The 25,421-nt window shown below is 36.3% G+C and overlaps 1 protein-coding gene across 1 annotated transcript in view; it reads left to right on the top strand.

Moving 5' to 3' along the window:
• LOC111154952 (RNA binding motif single stranded interacting protein 3) overlaps positions 1-25,421 on the top strand; it is a gene marked incomplete at its 3' end in the record, with an annotated part of 1,272,548 nt that overhangs the window by 827,903 nt on the left and 419,224 nt on the right. Inside the window, exon 5 of the mRNA XM_022514916.1 lies at positions 5,636-5,694. Coding sequence (XP_022370624.1) covers positions 5,636-5,694 — 59 coding nt within the window. The remainder of the gene's footprint in view (positions 1-5,635; positions 5,695-25,421) is intronic.

Here is a 25,421-nt window from a genome sequence, read left to right as displayed (position 1 = left end):
CCAAATGCCAAAGAATGAATGAGCCATCTAGAAGTAGGCAAACAACCACATTTGCTGAAAGGATAATGTTTCATCCATTAAATAAATGCAATACCTTTTTTGAGTCTGGTATCAATACAGAAGGCATGTGAAAAATGAGTTAGCTGGGAGTTAATTGACTGTGGAGACTCTATTTTCAGTCTTTGCCTGTATTTTTTGAATTAATATACACAGTGGGTGATTCAGCAAAAGGATTTAAAAATAAATTCTTTATAGAAAGATCCCACCAATTTGATGTCTTCATAATGCATGAAGAGTAGACCCATGATAACTCCATTTTCTTTTCAACTTTGGAAAATAAAAGATGCCATTAGTTCAAATTAGGCTTGTATGTGGAATAATCAAGTATATCAACAAACAGTTTGACCCAAATGCTGTTTAAGAATAAGAATAAATACCAGAAAGAATTGGCTGTTCTTTAAAAAATTAAATGTAAAACTTGAATTGACAAGCTAGGGTAAAAGCGAGTTAATACACAACACATAACTACATAAAACTCAGTTATGAAAACGTAAAATATAATAATTGGGTAGTTATTACAGATTGGCTACTGTTTTACAGAGTACTCTTAGAACGGAAAGAAAATGTTACTTGGGACCTGGCCGCATTTGGAGAATGCATGGGCACTCTGGATAGCTGGTGAATATGTAGGTATTATGTAGAGTCACATATTTTTATGTCCAAAAGCATCCTAGCAATGTGAATTAGGGGCTTCTCACATTGGCTTAGAAAAGGTGTTGAAGGGAAGAATCTTGATACTAAGTGTGTTCACTTCATTTATTTGTTTCCCCCAAGAAGCTGAATCCCCCGGAGGAAGTTGACTGTGGATAATCCTGTACCTCTTCTAGCTGTAAGAAATGAAAGTATAGAAAAGTGAATTGGATTTTTCTGAAAGCTTCTGGCACGAGTGTTCAGGTGTCTATTTCCAGGCATCATCCTGAAATAATCTGGTCGCATATTTTGTGGCCATTATCAGATTTTGCTTTCTGCTCATGGGTGTCATAAGAAAAAAAAACATTATGAATACTTAGAGTCTTGCTCTAAACCCAAAGAAGGGAAAGAGTAAAGAAATGAGATAACTTATGTTTGGAAATACCTTTTTCCTCAGAAGTATTTTTTTCTTCAGAATGTGTGAAAATATGTTATTAGCCTGTTTAGTAGTTTTTATTCTAGTACATTAAGATCCTTTAACAAAACACTGAGAAGAAACATTTGATATAATTCTTCACAGGTATATTACAGAGGTGGCTTTTCTGTTTATGGTGGTTTGGATCTAAAAAAAAAAAAAAAAAAAAAAGCCTAACTTTATTTACCTTCATCAGATGTTGACTTTGCAGAGCATAGAGAATACAGCACCAGCCATGCAGAAAGTACCTGTTTGTCACTGGGAGAATTCAAACACAAACTGGAACCAATGGCCCATTAAATACCTTCTCTTGTTGTTTAAAGCATATCACAGCTTTGTGAAGTAATTGTTAATGCAAAATACTGTAACTGAGCCAAAGAATCAAATTCCTTTAACTCTAGTCAGACTAGTGGCTGAGTCAGGTACTCTCAGTTGTGTTCCATTGTTTCATGATTAGGCACTCTCAGAAAGCCTTGCGTAGAATGTAATTAGGAGTAAGGAAATCAAGAAATAGCATAATTTGCCTTTTGGTGTGTGTGTATGTATGTGTATGTGAGTGAGTGATTTTCTACTCACAGTAGCATTATAATGCTTCCTGGGACATAAAACTTTGTTTTAGAAAAGAGTTACTTGCCAAAATATTCACAAATGCTTTCCATAAAAAAAGTATTTCCTTCCTTTCCATTTTTTTTGCTGTAATAAAATGGCAGCTTTTTAAAAAAATATATACTGCATTTAATAAAGGAAAAGAAAGACATCCTAATAATATTGATACAGTAGGACAATATGCACATCATAGGCTAAAAGTCCCATTGGGAGATGTAATTCACTATGAGATACAGTAATTTTTAATTTCCTCTTTAAAAGATAGAGATAAATTTTAATTTGGGAGGTACTTATATATAAAATTTTCAAGAGTAGCTTTAGAAACCAGTTAAGAAGGATTTTTGTCTTAAGGGTTTGTATGCCTGATGTGAGGTGGTTATAAATATTCTAAATTCTTTTTTTTTTCCTTTAGTTTTTACTTCTGTATTAATAGTGCTTTGTGTGGAAAAAAAGTTTCAGCAAATGTTCCCTTTCTTCTCCCTTTTTGTTTTCTACACTAAGATACACGCAGTCTTTCAAATGTTTACTTGCCTGAATAGCCCAAATCTAGCAAACATTACTGTTGTTAGTAGGTACAATTATAGAGGGGCACCTGGGTGGCTCAGTCAGACTCTTGATTTTGGCTCAGGTCATGATCTCAGGGTTGTGTGATCCAGCTCTGTGTGGGGAAATCTGTGCTCAGTGAGGAGTTCGCTTGAGATTCTCTCTTTTCCCTCTCCCTTTCCCTTCCCCATGTTCATGTTCTTTCTCTGGAAAATAAATAAATAAATATGTTTTTTAAAGGTACAACTATAGATACCTTGAACCATTGTAGACTGAAGAGACCATGCAAATATGATAGTATTTTACTGGTTCTTTTCATAAAAGAGAAACTGTTGGGATGAAATAGAGCTTGAAGAAGAGGCTGTATATGTTTGTTGGAATGCGGATGCTGGGGAATGACAAATTTTGGAGGAAGTGTGCTTGTATAAGAATAGGCATGAGGTAGTAGACACTTCAGTAGTACCTAACAAACATACAAATAGACAAAAGCTTTGAACCTATGGGTGTTTGTATGGTTAAGGACAATGACAACATAGTTAATGTAATCCCTAACATTAAAAATAACAATATAAATGGTAAATGAAAATTATCCTTTTCGCAAATAATTTTACCTTCCAAATTTCTTAGTGGAGGATTTTGACAGTCTAAGTAGTAATGTTTTAAACTATCCCTTGGGACTTCCCCCTTCTACTTCTTAACCACCTCGGAGAATGCCAAGGACTAAATATTTTTATATAGCAGATAACAGGAAGGAAATAATTACAAGAAGAGCTAATATTTAATGAGGACTTATTCTATGCCGCCACTGTTATCATTTTAGGTAAACCCCACTTAACCCTCAGAACAAGCTTATGAGGTAGAGGTTATTATCATTTTATATATTTGTACATAGATGTACATATTTTAAATAGATAATAGTCCAAATGAATATTTAAAAAATAGATTTATGTAATTATAGATGGTGAGATGATACAAAGGATACATAAGGCTTACTTAGCCAAACAGATATACCCGGGCTGAATCGCGATTTGAGCCATGGCAGTTTGTTGCCGTAGCGTATTCTTTTAACTACTGCACTAGATTGCCCCGGAGTTGAATACTTGGATTCCCAAAGACATGATGATTGATTAAACTATAAGGGTTGATATATACAGCGTCTCTGTTTTGGAGGCAGTTGATATAATGGTTAAGCACTACACCAATCTTAAAATCCCATATTCTGATCCCTCCTATAACTTTCACAAATTATGTGAATTTGATCAAGTTACCGATCTTGTAACTTTTGCAAAGTGGTAGTAGACACTTACAGGCCCAGATCTCTTTGATTTATTTAGCTATAGAGTTATAGTTATCAAGGGGTAGAAAATGCAGTGGTACCAGGGAAGCAGGTAGCTGAAATGTCAGGATTATGCTGGCAAAATCTACTCAATTCAGTTTTGGATAGCTTCATCCCAGTTCTGGCTGGCTTTAACAAAGGGTATGGAGGCGACTGGTGGGAATTACCTCAGACCCCTTAATCTAAGTATATATAAATATTCTAATTCCTATTATCACCTATTGATAGTTCAGCTCATAATGATTTTCAAAGCTATTGGTGCTATCATTTTCATAATGACATTAATTCCATGAATTTCTAGAGGACTGTCAGTGCATCTTTGGTCAAATCATCTGAGAGGTGCCTGGGTGGCTCAAACAGTTGAGTGTCTGACTTTTGATTTTGGCTCGAGTCATGATCTTGGGGTCATGATATCAAGCCTGTTGCTGGGGTGTGTGCTGGGCATGGAGTGTACTGGAGATTTTCTTTCTCCCTCTCCCTCCCCCACAACCCCAGCTCAGGGGTGCTCTCCCTCTCTTTCTCTCAAAAAACAAAAAAACAAAAATGCCGAAAACATCTGGGGGAAAAGAAAAAAAAAAGAAGCAAAGCATTTTTAGCACAATGACACTTTCAAAACTAAAATATTAATAAATGACCACCAAAATGCACCAAAGAATTAATTACATAATGAGAGGTATTATAAATGCAAAAGAAACAGTGGTGATAGGGAACCTCGTTTATTCTGACATGGGACATTTACTCTTTGTCATATATACTCACACTTCCTTAGGAACACAGAATTAAAAAAAAAAAAAACCTTGCCAAACATGTTGTGACATGAAATCTTGAACATAAGTACGAGTTGTTAGTAAACTTGGCACTTAAATTTGCATTATAATTTCTCCATGTTATGATGATTCAGAAGCATCCTTCATGGAATCCTAAAGGACAGGGTTTTAGAAATTATCTTCTTCAGTCCTATCATTTATACCTTAGGAAACAAGCTTAAGGAGAGTGAGTTTCAGGGGTGCCTGGGTGGCTCAGTGGGTTAAGCCTCTGCCTTTCGCTCAGGTCTTGATCTCAGCGTCCTGGGACTGAGCCCTACATCAGGCTCTCTGGTCAGTGGGGAGCCTGCTTCCCCCCTTCTCTGCCTGTCTCTCTGCCTACTTGTGATCTCTGTTTGTCAAATAAATAAATAAAACCTTTAAAAAAGAAAGAGAGAGTGAGTTTTATTCTCTATATTACCCATCTTTTAAAAAACAAAACCTAGACTGGGTCTTCTGCAAGAGATGATAAAATAATAGATATATGTATTTATGGCAGAAACTTCATTGTAGGTGAAGTACCATTGGATATCTTGTATCATTCACTTATTTATAGCAAACATTTATTGAGCTCCTATTACATATGGTGGCAGGAATTGAGAATACAAAACTCAGTCCTTCTTCTCAATTAACTTACAGTATGTATTTAATAACAAAAAAAATCCTGTTCATCTTAGGAGCACTGCTAGGAAATCTCAGTATTTCAATTTATCACTCTCCCAAATCCTGAAAGGGAATTATTAGAATTCTCATTTTCACAGATGAAAAAAACAGCTTTGGAGAAGTTGTGTTAAACTGCTCAGCATTGCCACACTAGGTCAGTGCCAGCCTTGGAAGTAAGCCCTGTTCAGCCTGGAGCCAAGGTCTGTGCTTTTCTCCAGCAATCCACAGTATGATTTACTTTGATCACAATCACACGCAACCCCCTTTCAGCCACCTATGACAGCATGACAGGTCTATTTTTGAATGCTCAACCCAGTGATTATGTAGGGAAGCGCATTCTCGAGTTATAGAGAAGAACTGGTGAAAAGAGATCATCCAGGTGTGAAATGGGAGTACAGAGCTTGTTGTTTTTTTGGTTTATTCCTGCTCAATTGTGTGTGCACCAATGTTCATTAAGGTATTTTAAGTGTCTTCATTGGGCTATAATAACATAGATTTCTCTCTCTCTCTCTCTTTCAGGTATGGAAAAATTGTATCCACAAAGGCAATTCTGGACAAAAACACAAATCAGTGCAAAGGTATGTGTAAGGGTGTCTGTACCATGGATTCTTGTGTAGGCTGTTGGATCGATGGCACCTCCAAGGCAGAGATCCAGGCATCAGCTGCACAGTGATCACAATGTACAGTATATGGCAAACCTCTTTAATAATGCTGAAGCTTTGATGAGTTGTATTTCTAGTAACATTGTTCATTAATTTTTTTCATTAACAAACAAAATGAAAATCACAAATCAGAACAAGTATCAAATTGCTTCAGCGTAAAACTAAATTACCTCTTAACAACTTTGGGTTGTCTGATTTGAATGATATCATCAGTGATGCAAATTGATTTCCTATATAAAAAATGAGGAACTCTGGGGAAAACTTCCCCATGCAAAGCACGTTTTAATTTATCTGTTCTTTAAAGCTTTCGCAACATTGGTTGACTAGGAATGAGTTTACGGATGGGCCCATTGTGTCTAAACTTCTGCTGTCAGCCTCCCTCGGGATCTGAGTGGTATCTTATTAAGGCTTTTTTGTTTGCTTGTTTCCCCCTGGAAACATTTCTGAAGTTATTTGACTCTATCTGTGACTTGTGTTTCTTCATGTCTGGGAATCCCATACTCTTTCAAGGTTTGCAGTATATATTATTTGTGAAATCTGTATGATCTCCCTTGCATGACTCAGTTCTTACTAGAAAATTGGAATGCTTCTTGTGACATATGTTATTTGTTGTTCCTGTAATCCAGCCTTTTTTGTAATACTGTCATCAAGAAATATGGAGAGCCAAGATCATTCTAAATACTGCCCCTATTTCACATACAGATGTAATGTGCATATGTTTTATGAATAGACACTCATATACTAAAAATATATCCTAGCCTACTTGGGTAATGATTAGATCTATTCATCAATTTAAAAAAAAAGCATTTTAGTGTCCTAAAAACTCACAAATGTATTAGGTATTTAGGTACTATAAGACAAAAACTAATAAGACAGGTTCCTGTCATCTAATAGTTCAGTTTGAAAAGGAAACGAACAAGAAAATCAAGGAACTAATCCTAACATGCTTACTAGAATCAGTGTTATTGGCCCAATACATGTGAAAGTGTAACAGAGGTATCCATAATAGACATACACACCAAATACTGTGAGAGGAGAATATAGAGATTTCTTTTGGGGAAATGAAGTTGATAAAGGCAAGTCAGAATGGATGAGCTTGGGAAAGGTCTGGGAGAAAGAATTTTAGTATGTAATTGAGCAGACCCACATAGAATAGAAGAGACTCCTAACACTCCAGTCCACATTTTCTTGTAATTGCTTATTTAATTCTCTCTCTCTCTCTCCCCAAAGAGCCTTAAACTCAATTAAGATAGGACCTGTATAACCTAGAAAGCTTATCTTCAAAGGGATGTGTTGCAGGGGAATGTTTGGCTATCTGCTGGGAATGCTGGCAGAAAATATTAGAAAATATCTCTCTTTGTTTTTATATCAACCTCCTGTGTGTGGTTTAGAACATATTAGGATAATTTTACAAATGCATATGTTTTAAATATATAAATGAATTATCGGTTTGCTGATACAACATATTTTTACTCATTATAATATGGATTTAAAAAATGGTTTGGAGGGGCACCTGGGTGGCTCAGTGGGTTAAAGCCTCTGCCTTCAGCTCAGGTCATGATCCCAGAGTCCTGGGATCGAGCCCCGCGTCGGGCTCTCTGCTCCGCAGGGAGCCTGCTTCCTCCTCTCTCTCTCTCTCTCTCTGCCTGCCTCTCTGCCTGCTTGTGATCTCTGTCTGTCAAATAAATAAATAAAATCTTTACAAAAAAAAAATGGTTTGGAGACTACTAGTCTCATAATAAGCACCAATAAATACAGAAGGAGATGGAGGGAGGGAATGATAGACAAAGGGAGAGAAAGGAAGGGAGGAAGAGAGGGACCATGGAACCTCCTAGGGAAATCATTTAACCCACTGAGCCACCCAGGTGCCCAATCCTAGGGAAATCATTTAATAAAAGGGCAACTAAAGATGACATTAAGGGCAGGCAGAGGGCTATTAGGCCTTTTGCCCTGAGGGCACTGTGAAGAAGGTGGAGTGAACATGTTGTCATTATACATACACAAATAAAAGCCTCCAGTTGCCTTTTCAGCATTTGGAGCCTGTGGATTATCAATAGTGATTCTGATTCATAATCTTCCTCAAGTACATGGAGTTGGGTCTCCTAAAAATAAGCACTCATGATCAGAACGGTATTATTGTCACTTTCATGTTGAGGGAAGTATTATTTTAACGGCATTCTGAATCTTATTTAGAGTATTCCTTTCAGAAAAATGGCCCTTGAAATGACTACCTTAGAAACAACATGCAGTTGGGAAGAGGCAACAATTATACTTATAAAAATTGTTTATAGCTGTCAATGATAACCATGGGAGTGCATTTCTAAGGTTAGAAGGAAGGTGTGACATCATCGAGGCATTCAACGAACTGATGAAACAAGACATTGAAACGCTTATCTAAGTCTTTATTGAAATAGCCAAGAATTGAAGCAGTAATAGTGTTGGGGAAGGTAACTGATCCAGAAGGTATTTGTGGAGCGCTAAGAGTGATCATATCTGGGGATTCTATAGACAATAATGAAAATGAAGAGTCACTAGTTATAAGATTTTAATGATGGAAGATTCTGAATTGGAGATTTTAGGTAAGAGTGAAGCCAAATGGACTTAGAAGCAGGGAGGACTCACCACGTACAGGTCCATTGGGAGAAGAGATGTGAGAAAGGAAAAACAAGAAACAAAACCAACAAACACTTGAGAAGGCTACAAAGGAGCAGTGCCTTCAGGGTGAGTCAAGAAACAATCGGAAACATGCAAATTAAAGTAATTTGCAGTGATAATTTATATCCACTCGGGTAGCAACCATTATTTCATGCGGGTCATCCAGTGCTGTTTCCTGTCCCCATCTGGTCACCCGTCTTTGTTGGTATCATCCTAAATTGGCAGAGGCTTTTTAAAAAGTCAGTTTGGAAAGAGCAATAAAGGGCATTTTTTAAAATTAATTTTACTTTATTTTTTTATTTTTTTTATTTTTTATAAACATATAATATATTTTTATCCCCAGGGGTACAGGTCTGTGAAATTAACACTTATGGTGACTCGTAGTCTCACAAAACAAACTGAGGGTTGCTGGGGGGAGGGGGGTTGGGAGAGGGGGGTGGGGTTATGGACATTGGGGAGGATATGTGCTGGGGTGAGTGCTATGAAGTGTGTAAACCTGGCGATTCACAGACCTGTACCCCTGGGGATAAAAATATATTATATGTTTATAAAAAATTAAAATTAAAATAAAATAAGTAAAAATTAATAAAACAAGCAAACAATAAAAAGAGTCACTTATGGTTTGTCTCCCTCCCAATTCCATCTTGTTTCATTCATTCTTCTCCTACCCCCTTAACCCCCCATGTTGCATCTCCTCTCCCTCATATCAGGGAGATCATATGATAGTTGTCTTTCTCCGATTGACTTATTTTGCTAAGCAAGATACCCTCTAGTTCCATCCATGTCATCACAAATGGCAAGATTTCATTTCTTTTGATGGCTGCATAGTATTCCATTGTGTATATATACCACATCTTTATCCATTCATCTGTTGATGGACATCTAGGTTCTTTCCATAGTTTGGCTATTGTAGACATTGCTGCTATGAACATTCGGCTGCATGTGCCCCTTTGGATCACTACGTTTGTATCTTTAGGGTAAATACCCAGCAGTGCAATTGCTGGGTCTTAGGGTAGTTCTATTTTCAACATTTTGAGGAACCTCCATGCTGTTTTCCAGAGTGGTTACACCAGCTTGCATTCCCACCAACAGTGTAGGAGGGTTCCCCTTTCTCCGCATCCTCGCCAGCATCTGTCATTTCTAAAGGGCATTTTTTAAAAAAGATTTTATTTATTTATTTGACAGAGAGAGAGATCACAAGTAGGCAGAGAGGCAGGCAGAGAGAGAGGGCGAAGCAGGGTCCCTGCTGAGCAGAGAGCCTGATACAGGGCTCGATCCCAGGACCCTGAGACCATGACCTGATCCAAAGGCAGAGGCTCAACCCACTGAGCCACCCATGCACCCCAATAAAAGGCATTTTATTGACACTAGTAATTACACTGAGAATGTTGCCCCAAATATTTTTATTTAAACAACTGTTTAAAGTACATGTAAATAGGCTCAGGCTGAACACTCTTTCATTCTCTGTAACGGACACAGATATAGGCAATCTCCCAATTCTAGCTTACGGAGCATATGCAAGTGTTACAGCCATTGCAATGACAGGAAAGAAGACTAAACTGTGTCAGATGATGAACATATTTATTATAGGAAGTTAAATGAATATAGAGGAATATAAAATCATGTGTAAAATAAATACAGTGCTAGGTAAATATTTGAGAGTAAGTATGGCTTATAGTTATGTCTGTGGTGAAGCCAGACTGCCTGGTTTGGACACTGCCTCTCCACTAAGTGAACTGTGTGATCTGTGGTAAATGACTCAACTTTCCTAGGTTCCTCAATTTCCCCATCTATAAAATAATAATAATAATAATAATAATAATATGGCCTGACTTGATGGTTAAGTGGGTCGTACATGGATAATACTCAACAATACAAAGTGTCAGCTGTGGTATAAAATACTGGCAATGTTAAACAAAAAATATATCAAGGGGTGGGAATATGGGTGGTAGATTATTATTAACTTTACATCTCTTCAAATCTGTTGTATTTCCACACAAAACAAAAACAAACAAAACAGTTCTTGGAAAAATGATCTGGTTTTAATTATATTTATGTTTTGTGGTTCTTTTTATGAACTATGAGGGCCTAGGACTGTATGTTTCTTTGTTTCTTGTAAAATAATGTCCGATGAAAACAGTAACGGATTGGGAGAGAATGTTATGTTTTGCTTTTTTAAATAATTGGCAGATACTGAGTTCTTCCTGACCATGACTTTTTTAGGAAGGATGTGGAAGGGGTGAGGTGGCTTTTTCAAGCAAAATCACTACGAGCATTGAGCTTGTCATTAGAGAATGCAAATTGGGTATGGTCTTCTCTGAGACACTTGCTTCTGAACCATTTGCAACTTCGCCTCCAGACTCAGGCTGTGCAATTAAAACCAAATCTGAGGAAGACAGGATTTATTTATTTTTGTTTTTAAATATATGGTATGAATTCGATTTTTCATGAGCTGTTGCACATGCAGTATATTACATGCAAGTTAGTGTTGAGTGGGGTGTGAAGAAGTACATTCACTAGTCTCCTTGGAGATGAAAAGAAAAAGCATCAAAATGAACCTTGATGTATTAGCCTAACCTCAGACTCTTACCCTAACTTAGCATCTGAAAGAAAGGCTTTTGTTTCCTCCCTGTGTGTCATTCACACCCTGAAGTTCTGTACAGTAGACAGGCCCAGAGAAACACACTTGCTCTATTCTGGAAGGGGTCATGGAGAACTCTTTCAACATAACCTCTCGTTTTCAAGATTGTTCTTTCTTGGGTGGTGGCTGTGGCAGCTTTCGTTCTGTAAAATATGGCAACATAAAACAAAACAGTCACCATCAGGCCAAAATGACCAGAAATTGCTGAACAAAGCAGGCAACAGCTCCAGATGGAGAGTAATGAAAAGCAGACCACAGTTCATTCAGATACTCAAATGCAAGGACCAAATAAGGGCTATTGTATAAGTCACAGAGATTTGCACTGCATTGTTTTTTTGGTTGTTTGTTTTCTGCTTTTCTCCATATGTTTCCCTCTGGGTCCAGTATATTTACTAATTTAAAAAGTCAGGGAAAATTAAAGAAGCCATTGAAAACATGGTATAAATCTTCAATGAATTTACTTGTCTCTGCCTTTTCCTGCTTTTTAAGTTTGGCTTCTTCTGTACCCCTCCCCACACCATTTTTTCTGACAGGCTATGTGTTTAGAACAGAGGGAATGAGTAATGGATATTCCATAGAAAGTTTCCATGCCTAATAGCCATAGGATATAAGCGTAGTTAGCGTGTGCCAAGCATACCAACTTCTAAGAGTTTGAAATACTCCTTTCTGCCTTCGTTGTCACAAGCTGGTTGAATTATATTTATGGAAGCTTATGTTGCCTTTAACATTTAATTGGACCCTTAAAATCAGAGTTGAAGACAAGTATCTCAAAGTTCTGAAATCATCCATGGAAGATATCGTTCATTCTTTATTAAATGAAATCATAAATTGTTATTTCTTTTGTAAGGAAAATAATTCTGCATGTTCTACTAATTTTATAGAGAGGGATAGAACCCTCCTAGATTGTTTCAAGGTGGGGCGTGAACAAATCCTTTTGGCAGTTCTAGACACATGGCCCTGTTACACATTTTTAAAAATGATTTATTTATTCATTTTTAGAGAGAGAGGTAGGAGTAGGTGGGGGTAGGGGTAGAGGAAAAGAATCCCAAGCAGACTCCCTGCTGAGTGGGGAGCCCCATGTGGGGCTCAACCTCACAACCCAGACATCATGATCTGAGCTGAAATCAGGAGTCAGGCGTCCAACAGACTGAGCCACCCAGGTGCCCTGCACTGTTTTTTGTTTTTTTTTTTTAAGTGTTTTAGGTAACTAAATATGAGACCATATACTTGGGCAGATCTGGAAGTATTCAATTTATTTATCATTTAGTTTTCTTCCTTACTGAGAGGGAGTATTTATATAGCAAATGAGGGAAGTATGGCTTTCTATATTAAATCCAATGAACATGGAGGAAGGAGGAGATATTATATGTTGTCATATTTTTATGTAAAATTATTGTAGGGTATGAGGTAGCCCCTACTACCTATGGACGTGCACCTGGGTGGAGTATATATATGTAAATGGAACTATTTGGTTTCCAGAAAATAACATAGAAAGTAGATAAAGAAACTAAACACCATGGAAAGCCTCATTTCTAGTACCCATTATTTTCCCAAATCAGTGCAAACTAAAATAAATGTTCTGTACATTTTGAGGGGAATAAGGACCTCCCCCAGGTGGGGGTCACAGTCTATTGAGGAAGAAGCCCATGAAGCAAAATGACTTGAAAAGCACATTTACTCAATTTTCAAATAATGGGATTAAGTTTTTTAAAAAAGACGAAAACATCTCTATTTAGACAACTGCATTTTCCTTTGGAAAATGAAATGTGATATTTTCCTGAACTTCTTTTGTGAAGTTTAATCTATTCCAGTATTAATTTTACCACTAATCACACATAATCAATACATAAATGTATTTGCTTCATTTGGTATTGATACTGACTTTTATTTTCATTTCAGAAAAGGTTAGTTTGTGTAGGAACTTTGCTAACTTCTGCCAGTACATCAAGCTTACTTAGAATCATCCTCTAGGTACCTTTTACAGGGAGTTTTCATTCTGGATATCTTTTGAAAAAAAAAAAAGAAAAGAAAAAAAAACCCACCAATTTTTATAATGTTATAGCCAGATTTTGGAAAGAATAACTTCTTTGAAGGTAAATGGTCTCTATTTGTTGTCTCTAGTTTCTGTAGACACCTACAACTAAAGATGTTTTCTCCTGTTAAAAATAAACCTTCCAATCCTGTTATTTCCAATGCAGAATAGTAAATATTTTGGAGTGTTCTTTATTATTTTTTTTAAAGTTTGTTTTTGTTTTGTTTTTTTGTTGTCATTGTTGTTGTTATATTTATTATTTATTTATTTATGAGAGAGAGAGAGAGAACTCAACCAGGCCGAGGGTAAAGGGAGAGGGAGAGAAACAATCTTAAGCAGGCTCCACGCTCAGCATGGAGCTCCATCTGAGGACTCTGTGATTATGACCTGAGCTCCCTGAGCCAAAAGAGTTGGACACTTAACTGACTGAGTCCCCCAGGAGTCCCTAGTATTATTTTATTTTCATTTTTATTATTATTCTGTGTTAACTTTGAGAAGTCTCTGAAATAAATGTAAAGCAAAATATGTACTTCTATTTTGGTGATCATACAACAACACAAATTTCTTTAAAAGTCTTTTTTAGCTATATATTTACTCGGCATTTGCTTCTGGTCATTTTTAGTATACTGACTAAGCAAAAGTAACACTATGCACAGATATTAAATATAATAGGTGACACTACTATTTTAAGTATAAAATTATATTTTTCATCATTTAATACTATAACCTACCTTCTTCTTTGCACATGCAGAAATTATTTTATTGGAAAGAAATTTTAATAATTTTTGTGGAGTTTAAAACAGCTTAAAAATAAAATGGTACAGTAATGTTGTTTCCTCCCTTAATCTGAACATAACTTTTTCCTAATCCATATTTTTTAAGTTAACAGAAATCCTTTTATTCAGATATTCTGTTTGCTTCTGTGTCTCGGTTCCGTATTTTTAGAATTTGACTTTTGTTAATACATGTAAAATGCTCTTTCTTCTTACCTCTTTTAGTCTATGTCGATTATTTCTTCCTAAATTCACCTTTTCAAGGAGTTTTCACCAGACTCTCCCATCCTACTTAAACACTTTACAGGGATGCCTGGTTGACTCAGTAAGCTGAGCATCTGACTCTTGATTTCTGCTCAGGTTATGGTCTCAGGGTTGTGGGATCGACCCATATGTTGGGCTCCACTCTGGGTGTGGAGCCTAATTAAGATTCTCTGTCACCCTCTACCCCTCCCCTCTGACTCACTGGACACACTCTCTCTCTTTCTCAAAATACAAAAAACATTTTACAATATTACCACCTTTGAGTATCATCTTGAGTCAAAGATCTTATGCCACGTTATCACTCTTGTTTTTGTGATTATAATCTAGATAATGAAACTCGAGATTCTGATGGGACTTATTTTCTACTGTTAAGGTATTGAGGAAATAGGACAGTTCATGGTAGTTACTTAGATTCCAGAGGCTTTATCTTTCTCTCTGGGAGCCTTTGATGTTGCATCAATGGAAGGAAGGGACATGGCCAGTTATATGTTCTACAGGTCTGTAAAAACACCAGGGGTATAAGACATACCCAGACACATGTTTCCTTGAGTTATTCTTTAAGCATTTTAACTGAGATTATTTTATGAGAATGGAATTACCCCTTTTATTGTTTGAAGTTAATCTGTTTTCACTCATCAGTAATTTCACAAGTGTACGGAAAATCCAATATGGTAATATATTTTAAATAACATGCAAATTATAGTAATGTAGAGTGGACAGATAGGATATATGTTTGCCCAGTTTATCAAAATAAATGTAAACTTGTAATACCACGTAAATAAACATCCTTTCAAATACAGGATTTCAAAACATGTAGATTTTTCAAAAGAAACTCCATTTAGTTCTTGAGGGATTTTCCAAATGAAGTCTATACTATGAAAATTGCTAAGTAATAATTTTAATTCTCTTGGACAAGTTATGTAACATGTCTAAAGATCTGTTTCCTCAGTTGTTAAGTGAGGTTATTTATATCTATGATGAAAAAAGTGTTTTTAGAATTACATGGAACCATGTTTGTAATATATCTGGTACATACATCAGGTAAATTTTTCTATGGCTTTGGACTTGGATTTTTTTCTCATGAGAACCAGATTTTCTAGAGCTTCTACATATCTTGCATAATTTATTGCAATTCTGAGTACATTTTCAGCACTCAAGGATTATATATTTTATGAATTGACACATATTTATCGAGTCTCATTTGTTAATAGCAAAAAGTGTGAGTACTTAAAGGATTTTTTCCCATATATTTTGGTGTTGGCTATTTGATAGCCCTTAGGATTTTTCAGGGCTAATAAACCTTATGTCTTTGAGAACAAACATGTTCTGTCACAGTAGCAGGTGGTAGAATTCATTCTAATGGAGTCAGATAGGTTCTGAAAAAAAATATGCTTCTTTGTTCACTCTTTGTTATGTTGTTCACTTTATAATGTTCACAAGTTTAAAGGTAAAAAGGAAAAAAAAAGAAAAAGGCTAAAGATTCTTGCTTCCTTAGTTTTGAAAGCACAGTGAAGGTATATTTAGTTTAAGATATGATTAATAGTCATTTGATTTGATGCTTCTCAATGTTCTTATTAACTCATTGGTTATTCATGTTGCTATTAAAATAACTATTTTTTCTGTCCGTTAGTGAAGAAATGAGACCCCCAGAGTATGAAAGAGAAAAACTCGTGCATGTGGCTAAAAACCCCCTAAACTACAAAAACATAAATTGAATTTGAGAGATGAATGTATCATGTATTATGTTTCTCCAAGTGCTCTAAGCTCAAATGTCTATCCATAAAATATTGGTGATACAAGGTCTCTATTTCATATGATCATTTTAAGTATTGGTGTGATTTTCTCCCTGTGTTATGGAGTAAGAGAGAAATAGCAAGGTCTGCATTTAATCTGTATTACATCTCTTAAGAAAAGGGCAGCTCATTTTAATTAGTAGATGTCCAGATAGACCTATTGGTCATTCAGCTTACATCAGTCTTGAGTTGGAAGAAAGGAACCTGTGTTCATAAAGCATCTTTGGAACACCTTCTCTATGACACTTATAAAGATATAACCTCTCTCAACAAGAAATAGTAAGATGCAGATATCACAGCTGTTCGCATTCTCAGGGCTCGTCTACTATGGGAAAAGCAGAGCTAAAACAAAAGATTTTAGAGAAACAGTGTGAAAGAACACACTGAGCGTTGGGTATAAGGATGATGTGGCAAATAACCACATTTGAGACTGTGCTGAAGTCATGCGGTAAAATTCCAAGAGAAATATACTCTAAGCTACCTTGGAATTTATGTCTTTGGGGGTACTTCTACTACAATAGATAATTGAAGTAGAAAATATACCTTATCATTGAAGGAATGGATGAAATAAAAGATATTAAAAAAAACAGAATTATATGAAGTGAAGTTAGAGGCTCATTTAAAAAATATTATTAGGGCGCCTGGGTGGCTCAGTGGTTAAAGCCTCTGCCTTCGGCTCAGGTCATGATCTCAGTGTCCTGGGATCGAGTGCTGCATTGGGCTCTCTGCTCAGCAGGAGCCTGCCTCCTCCTCCTGTCTGTCTCTGCCTGCCTCTCTGCCTACTCGTGATCTGTCTGTCAAATTTAAAAAAAAAAATAAATAAATAAATAAAATAAAAAATATTATTAAAACACTGATTAAAAAGTCTCTCAAGGTATTTCATGAGGTATTTTTGAATAAGAAGGGGTAAAGGACCAGAAAATCTTTAATTTCATATTTAAGACTTCAAGAAATTATGACTAATACTATATATTTTCATAGAGAAGCAGGTGATGAATTTGAGACTGATTTGACTAGAGGAAACCTTCTTTTCAAGTATTTTTAAAATAAAATTTGTGTATGTTCATTTGACATTATGATGATTTGACATACATATACATAGTTAACCAGTTACTGTCAATTTAATTAACATATCATATCCCCACAAAGTAATTTTGTGTATGTGTGTTGAGATCACCTGAAAGCTAGTCTCTTAGAAAATTTCTGGTATTCAGTGCTGTATTAACAATAATCATCATGCTGTACACTAGATCCTAGATACATTCTTCCTACAGAGGAGCCATTTTGTACCCTTAGATAAACATCTCCCCATTTCCCCCAACATTTTGTCTCTGATAATCACCATTCTACTCTCTGCTCCTAAATATTTGGCTTTTTAAGCTTCTGCATATAAGTGAGATCATGCAGCTGTTTGTTGTTGTTTTTTTGTTTTTTTTCTTTGTGTGGCTGGTGTATTTCATTTAGCATAATGTCCTCCAGATTCATCCATGTTGTTACAAATGGCAAGATCTCTTCTTTTTTAAAGCAGAATAATATTCTGTTGTGTACATATACCACAATTTCTTTATCTATTCATTTGTCAGTAGACATTTAAGTATTTTTCCTTCTTTGGCTATTGTGAACATTGCTGCAACAAACATGGGGGAGCACATATGTTTTTGATATTTTGATTTCATTACCTTTGGATGTGTACCCAGAAGAGGAATTGCTGGGTCATACAATAGTTCTATTTTTAGTTTTTGAAAAACCTCCACACTATTTTACATAATGACTATATTAAATTAAATTCCCGCCAACAACATATAAGGATTTCTTTTTTTTCCCCCACATCATCACCAGCATTTGTTATATCTTATCTTTCTAATATAACCATTCTTTTTTTTTTTTTTTAAGATTTTTATTTATTTATTTGACAGACAGTAATCACAAGCAGGCAGAGAGGCAGGCAGAGAGAGAGAGAGGAGGAAAAAGGCTCCCTGCTGAGCACAGAGCCTGCTTCGGGGCTCAATCCCAGGAACCTGAGATCATGACCTGAGCCGAAAGCAGAGGCTTAACCCAATAAGCCACCCAGGTGCCCCTCTACTATAACCATTCTGAACAGGCGTGAGGTGATATCTCAGTGTAGTTTTGACTTGTAATTCTGTAATGGTTAGTAATGCTGAGCATCCTGAGCATACCCATTGGTCATTTGAATGTCTTCTTTGGGAAAATGTCTATTCAGATCCTTTGCCCATTTTTTAATAGGGTTTTTTTTTCTGCTATTGAATCATATGAGTTTGTTATATGTTTGGGATATTAACCTTTTAACAGATGCATGGTTTGCAAATATTTTCCTCTGACTAAATAAAAACTTAAGCAGCCAAAATTTCCCAGGTCATCTGGGTGGCTCAGTTAGTTAAGTGTCTGACTTGTGATTTTGGCTCAGGTCATGATCTCAGGGTCCTGAGATTGAGCTCATTGTTGGGCCCTGCACTGGGTGTGGAGCATTCTTGGGATTCTGTCTTTCCCTTTGCTCCTCCTCTGTCTCCCCCTCTCCCCCTCTAAACAAACAAACAAACAAATAAAAAAAAAGAAGCAGCCAAAAATTCCCATATAAAAAGTGGAATTTTCTCATCTCTCTCAATTTTTAACCATTGTTTTGGAACCAAATTAAAATAACCCCCAGGTGAAATAGATATACATTCATAAATATTATTATATATTAATATATTTAATTTTATATTTATTATACACATATAAGTACTTGTGTATGTTACATATAAGTACATACATATGTCAGTATGTCTGTGTGTGTGAGAAAGGGAGATGGGCAAAATATATATGAGATACTTATAGCCTAAGAGAATTTAAAAAATCATAATCTAAAGATTTGCCTTAAAGTTTAAGTTTAATGAAATATAATTTTATTAAAAGGAGCTTGAAGTGAAATCCCCATAGTTGTTTGTAACTAAGCATTCTCTGTGTTACATAAACCAAAGAAGTCCTGGGGAAGTTGTTCTGCCTTAGATAGCAGTCAGGTTCTTTGTGTCTTTTTCTCTATTTTGTGAGGAGAATGTAAGACAAGTCATAGAGAGTCAAAGTTGCACAAGCAATTATCAAATAAGAGCTCGTTCAAGCATGGATAAAGTGTGTATGTATTTGAAATCTGTGTAAAAATTTAATGTTCCTACTTTGCATCATTGTATTTCCACCAATTACGTCCTGGTAATATGGACTATTAATGCTAAATATCCTATTTATATCCTATCTTTTCCAGTTCAACCTATCTTTTCTCTTTTATGTCTTCCCCCAGTTACTAGTCTAGAGCCAATCCTTTGGCTCTGTTCTTGTTAAGGACTTTTTTTTTTTTTTTAAGTATATAACTTTCCTGATAAGATTATTTCAGTTTACAAGGGAGCTGCTGTAGATGATAAAAAGCCAGCATGGTGTAAGAACTGGTAGAAGCATCAGACACATGGCAAACCAGAAGATAGCTCATCTGTTTGGGAGGAAGATGTTTAGTACTTCTCTTAAACTGCAGTCTTGGGTAGCATCAAGGGCTATGAGGCCTATCAGCATTCACCAATATTTTAATCTTTCCCATCTGAATTCCCTTAAGCATAGGAAATAAACTCTTCAACCTATTTTCCATCATCCTAGTGACCAACCAATCAACCAGTGAACCACATAAACACACTAAAGGACCAGGACAAAAGAAAATAAATAAATAAATAAAAAGAAGTGAATCCCAACAGGAAAGGTCAGGAATGGTATCTTTGGTTTGTTGGCCCAGGAGAGAAGGCCTGCTCAACACAGTGCGTTGGGTAATGAGTTGATGAGGCACTGTGGAGTCCTCAGAAATATGGTAAGCAGCGGTTATGGGGACAGGAGATATTTTTTTACTGATACGCTGTGCAACTCAGCCTTGGTTCAAATAGTGGTTAAGCATACTGGAGTCTATAAGTCTCTTAGAACATTCCTGTCATTCATCAAAAAGGAAGATTTGTCTAACAAAAGAATGTTGTTTGGCTACAACGCTGCTTAAAAGTATTTAGATGAGAATCCTTTTTAGTGGAGGCTAAATCACTGTTAATTTTCTTAAAACCAGCCCACTTTACTCACTTTCTTACCTAGTTAGCTCGTGGGCATGCACGTCTTCAACTTTCAACAGCCTGTGTCTTTTTGAATGGCTATCAAGTAACCCCAAGAATTATTCTCTATCCCCTTTGAACTGATGTGGTAGCAAATCTGGAGAAATCTAACCCTCTGTTATTTGCTCTTCCTCCCATAAAATAATCCCCTTACATAAGGATGGCAGTAAATGGTCCTGGATGTTATTAATGACAGGCAGACACAAGGACAATGTTTTCATTCTGTGTAAAGGTGGACACTTTGAAAAACAAACAGACAAACAAAAAACAAAAACAAAAACAAAACAAAACATGAAGCAGCTTTTACCCACCCACTTTCAGTCCACTGGAAACAGCATTGACTGGGGGTTCTTGCTCTGTCCTGTCACTACTGTGGCTATATATGTGCATGCAGATTGTGCCTTGAAAGCAGAGGCACCTTTTGACAGTATTTTGATCATCTTGTTTCATTCCACACACTGTTTTTTTTGAGAATGGTTTACTGTTCACTTCAGTTTTGCACTTAAGTTATATTAACAAATGTCTAGCCTTCTACCTAGGTTAACTTTAAAGTGAGCGCCAGAGTAATCAATTTTAAGTGGAAAAATATCACAGGATTATGGATGGCAGTAAGAGGACAAAATGCCGTTGATACTTTCCCTTCCTCTCAGGGTTCAGAATGAGGCATGTGCTTTCTTAAAGGGCTTGTGTGGTAGAGTTTCACAGCAAATGCTCCCTTTCATCTTATTTAAGTTCTGTTTGGCTTGCCTCCCGTGTTTGCTTATGAGGATAAGGTTAAGACCTCTGAAGAGGCCACTCTATCCCAATTACTTACCCAGGCTCCCCTCTTTCTTTTAAATAGTATGCACTTAGCTGCGGACAGTGGTTTGGGGTCATTATCTTCTTGATGGATGAACCCAGGGACAAACAACTAATTTCTTATTTGGATTCTAAGAGTATGATAAAGTTTGATCAAAAAGACTTTGAATGTTTTGAATTTATCCACAAACCAGTCCTTGCCGCAAAACACACAAATGCCTGTGTCAGTTTTTCCTTTTTCAATCTGGTTTTTCTCAAAAGGATCTGCCCCTAGCCACAGACTTTCCTATTGTCTCAAGTTGCCTTAAAGCTTCTAACTCCAAACCAAAGGCTGCCTGGTCTTTCATTCCCTTGTGTTTTGAAGAAACTTGAAGCATCTGTGTTTAGTTTGGTGAGCAGCTCTATTTCGGCACATGTTTTATTCCCTTGACTTCACTCTAGAATCCCTTGCCCAAGTTTGGAGTCTGAATTGTTAGAATGTTGGGACAGTAACTCCACTTCTTCCTTGTCTGGTCCCTGAGAGTTTTGTCTCAGGCCCGATGTTCTACTTCCAAATGCTGATCTTATAAATAGGTCCTCACTACTGGGACCTTTGAGAGAATTATGTTACTTCTCCACCATCATTTGCATGTAGACTGTTTTTGTGGATGGAGTTTTTGTAGGAAGTAGTGTAATAGCAAGGCAGCCATTTTATATTTACAACCAAAATTAAGTGATTGTTAGGCAGGGCATGGGTATATTTTGTTGAGTTTCTTGTCCATCTGAAAATTATTATCAATAGGCATCTATGAATTCCTTATGCATTGGAAACCATAGCATCCTATATGACTTGGCATTTTTGTTCCTCCATAGTAACCAGTCTCTTTGACATTGCCAGTCCCTTGAATTTTTTTGGACAAACAAGGGGAAAGGCATGTAAAGGCATTCTCATTTAGTTTTAACTCAAGAGATAAAGCATTACCTGAAGCTCTGTGTGGCAAATGGTTTCATTTGGGCTTTGTTCTCTAAACAATTTGTAGATGGTTGTGTTCAGAATTCCTAGCCCTCATTAGCTAACTGCACACATGTGGAAACACAGAGCCTGTGACCTTCCGATCCACTCCAGAAATCCAAACTTGGTCTCCAAGTTTAGAGAGGAAATGCTTCCCTCTCTTTCGCCAGAAACCAGACTGATATTTTGTCCAGGTCACACATATGTCGGTGCTATCCCAGCCAGCAGGGGAAAAAAATGACCTCCCGGGTAATATGTGCATCATTGAGATTTAACTATGTCCTTGGTCCAGGGAGCAGAGACTCACTTAAAGTGCACAGAACCTTAGGATTTTTTAATCCATAAAACATCAACCCAAACAAAGTGGAAATTATTGATAATTGGTGAAATTATTGATCATTTGTCCATAAGAAGTCAACCAAGAAAAAAAATTAATTTAGAGGGGCCGTGGAGATGCCTCTTTTTTTATTAGATTCATTTAAAAGCAAAAGTGTTTTTTTATGACTACATTTCAAGAGTCACTAAACTTCCCAATGCTTTGAGCAAATAAACTTAATCATATTTTTTTTTGAAGAAATGATATTTTAAGTGTAGGAAAGCTAGAGACATTGATAATCTTTACATTATATCATTGAAGCTCAGAAATAACCTAAAAATGTAAAAATGGGGAATGATAAAACTCTGGTTAAAGTAATGGAGTGTTTTGCAGCAATTTAGAAAGATAATTATTAAGACTTTGAACGGCATGAAAAACTAGTTGTAGTATGATGTTAATAGGGAAAAAGAAAAATAGAAAAATCTTTGTATGCTTTGCTAATAACTAGGTCAAAACATGATCTATGATGATTACTTAAGACATTTTTGCTTGAGATATATTATTATTGGTTGACACTTGTGTCTTCTTTTCTGGACTGTGACTTTTTTGGGAGAGTAAACATATTTTACTATATCTGCAAAACCAAGACCTAGGACATAATAAATGCTATTAAGTATTTCTCAGTTAACCCTTTAAAAGACAGAAAAAAGAAAGCAAATTACAAAATCGTATTCAATATCTGAACACAATTCTATAAAAACAACACAGTCAGAAGGTTAAGGACTTGAAGGAATCATGAAACAGTGATTATATATTACAAGGATTCTTCGTGTGGTGATATATTGATTTTTGAATTTCCATTAAATTAAAAAAATAGTTGTGCTCTCTGGAAAAACAATGATAATGAGCACTATCAGCATAATTTAACAATGTTGAAAGGCAAAAGAAGAAAACACTCATTTATTCAATAAAGAGAAAATTTAAAGATATATATCTTCATTAAAATCCAATTATATGTGTCAATTTGGGGGTCTCTATCATTTGAAATGAGATGTCAAAAATGATAAACTTCAAGTTATTCATCACAGAATATAAGGCTTTTCATGATCTGGCCTGTCCTGTACTCTGACACAAAATGCTACTGCATGTCTTCGATAATGTGAGCCATGTGCCATTCTGGGACTGCTGGAACATTCACATTGTAGTCCCTGTGACTAGCACAACTGGCATTCTACAATGAGCAACTCACATGGATGCATTGATGGCCCTGGTCAACTTTTGTCTCTTATTACATGTCCAACCACACCTGGTTACATGCCATGTGTAATGGCATCAAGGTTCCTATTCCCTTTGCTAGAAACGTCACCCAGCACCACCAACCCCTCCACCGGCATAAAGTCTGGTATTTATTGAGCACTTGCTACATATACAGAAGTTATGCTAACAGCTTTATAAACATTATGGCAGTCAAATCGTTATAATTATCTCTCCAGTTTATAGAGGTGAGAGCCAAGGAAGTTGTTCGAATCCCCACAACTATAAAATAGCAAATATAGAATAGTAATTCAGGTTTGCTTTGTCCTGAAGCCTGGCCACTTGAGCTCACATCCGTCCTCCCTCTCCTGTGCTATTTCTCTGTTCTCTGCTGTTTGTTGACTTGCAAGGCTCAGCTGATGAGCACTAAGTCTTCAGAGCCTTCCTTTTCCCTCCACCCCTGCCCAAGCTGACTCAAGGATGCTTTCTTTTATTTATTTATTTTTGAGACAAACTTTAAAATATTTATTTATTTAATGTTTTGCTTTAAAATAACAATAACAAACCCATCCCATTCTAACATAACCAGCACATTTCTATGGAAAATCAAGGATGCTTTCTCTGTATGCCTTAAGAAAACTTTTTACCCTCCCAAAATTCCAGCCAGCACTGAAAAAACTGGGTATAGGCAGTGACTTTTCACTATCAAGGCCTATCAAGAACAAGAATAATATATTTCTTCAGAAAAAAATAAATAAAGACTGTATCTTTTTCGTTTCTCATTCACTGGTACTTAGCACGTGCTTGAAACGTGAAATCCTCGTCCAGCGAATGTCTGGGAGAATAAAATAACAAATGGCTTAACCACATCTTAGATTCTCAGTACATGGATATAGTACCAAGAAGTCATCATGTATGTGATTTTGGTTGTGATTAGAAACTGGGACAAAATTGTAGCCATTTATCACGTAGCTGCAGTAAGCACAAGTTCTTAAGAACATTTGGACCCGGCACTTGGACAATTCATTTGCCTTTTTCAAACAGAGACTTGATCATGTCCCTTACCTGCTGAAAACCTGTGACTTGTTATTCCATTCTTTATCGAGTCTGAATTCCTCAGTATGGGTTTAAAGGACTTGTGTAATATGGATCAACTCACAGAGCTGTTCATTCTGTTTCAACATTTACCTTTAACATTAAGCAGGCCGGGCACTTTAGTCTCCCAACACATCATGCTTCTACCACTCTTGGGTTTTTACTCAGTTCATCCTTCTTCACCCCAGAATACCCTCCATATTCTTCTTTCCTGCAAAATTATTAACAGATACCATGCATGTCTCTTGGTGTTGCTTAAAACCACAAGGCATTGAGCTCCCACTATGTGCCAGGATTTATATGGTGTATTTTATAAACATGTTATCAGGAAAAAAAAATTGAGTTTCCCTTTGGTTAATGACAAAGGAGAAAATTTTTCAATGGAGACAGGGAGACTTGATTCAAGTCAAAAGTTGATTTCTAAATATAACTTTGACTCTCAAATGTAACAATGATTCAAATAATGCATTGTTGTGTGTGAACAGAAGACAGCAGAAAACTAGTTCTGTGCTTGGGTGTTTTGTGTGACTTTAATATTAAGTATATAGCATTTGTGGAGAAGAGTTTTTACGGAGTTGGTGCCTCTGTGAGTCTCTATGTTTGGTCTACTGACTATCCCATGTCAAAAGACTTCAACCCTGTATTTAGCCCAACACTTTGCTAATGTCTGCTGCTGGTTATAAAGGGAAACATGGAAAAAGAGTTTGAATTGGTAGGCATAAAAAATGGAAATTATGGGCCCTTTTCATAGGACTATCATCTATAAAGAATAACACCCAGTTTTCCTTTACTTGGAGAACATTGCTCAATCATTCACCATTTATAAGAATAATAACAAAATGGGATTTTCATATTATGACTTAAAAGTTGAGGGGTCCCACTGTGTCTTAGGAAAGACCAA

The sequence above is a fragment of the Enhydra lutris genome, unplaced genomic scaffold (assembly GCF_002288905.1).
Source record: "Enhydra lutris kenyoni isolate GAN:26980312 unplaced genomic scaffold, ASM228890v2 scaffoldscaffold39, whole genome shotgun sequence".
Classification (NCBI taxonomy): Eukaryota; Metazoa; Chordata; class Mammalia; order Carnivora; family Mustelidae; genus Enhydra; species Enhydra lutris.
Note: the sequence above shows the minus strand (reverse complement) of the source record. Positions and strands in the feature narration are given on the sequence as shown.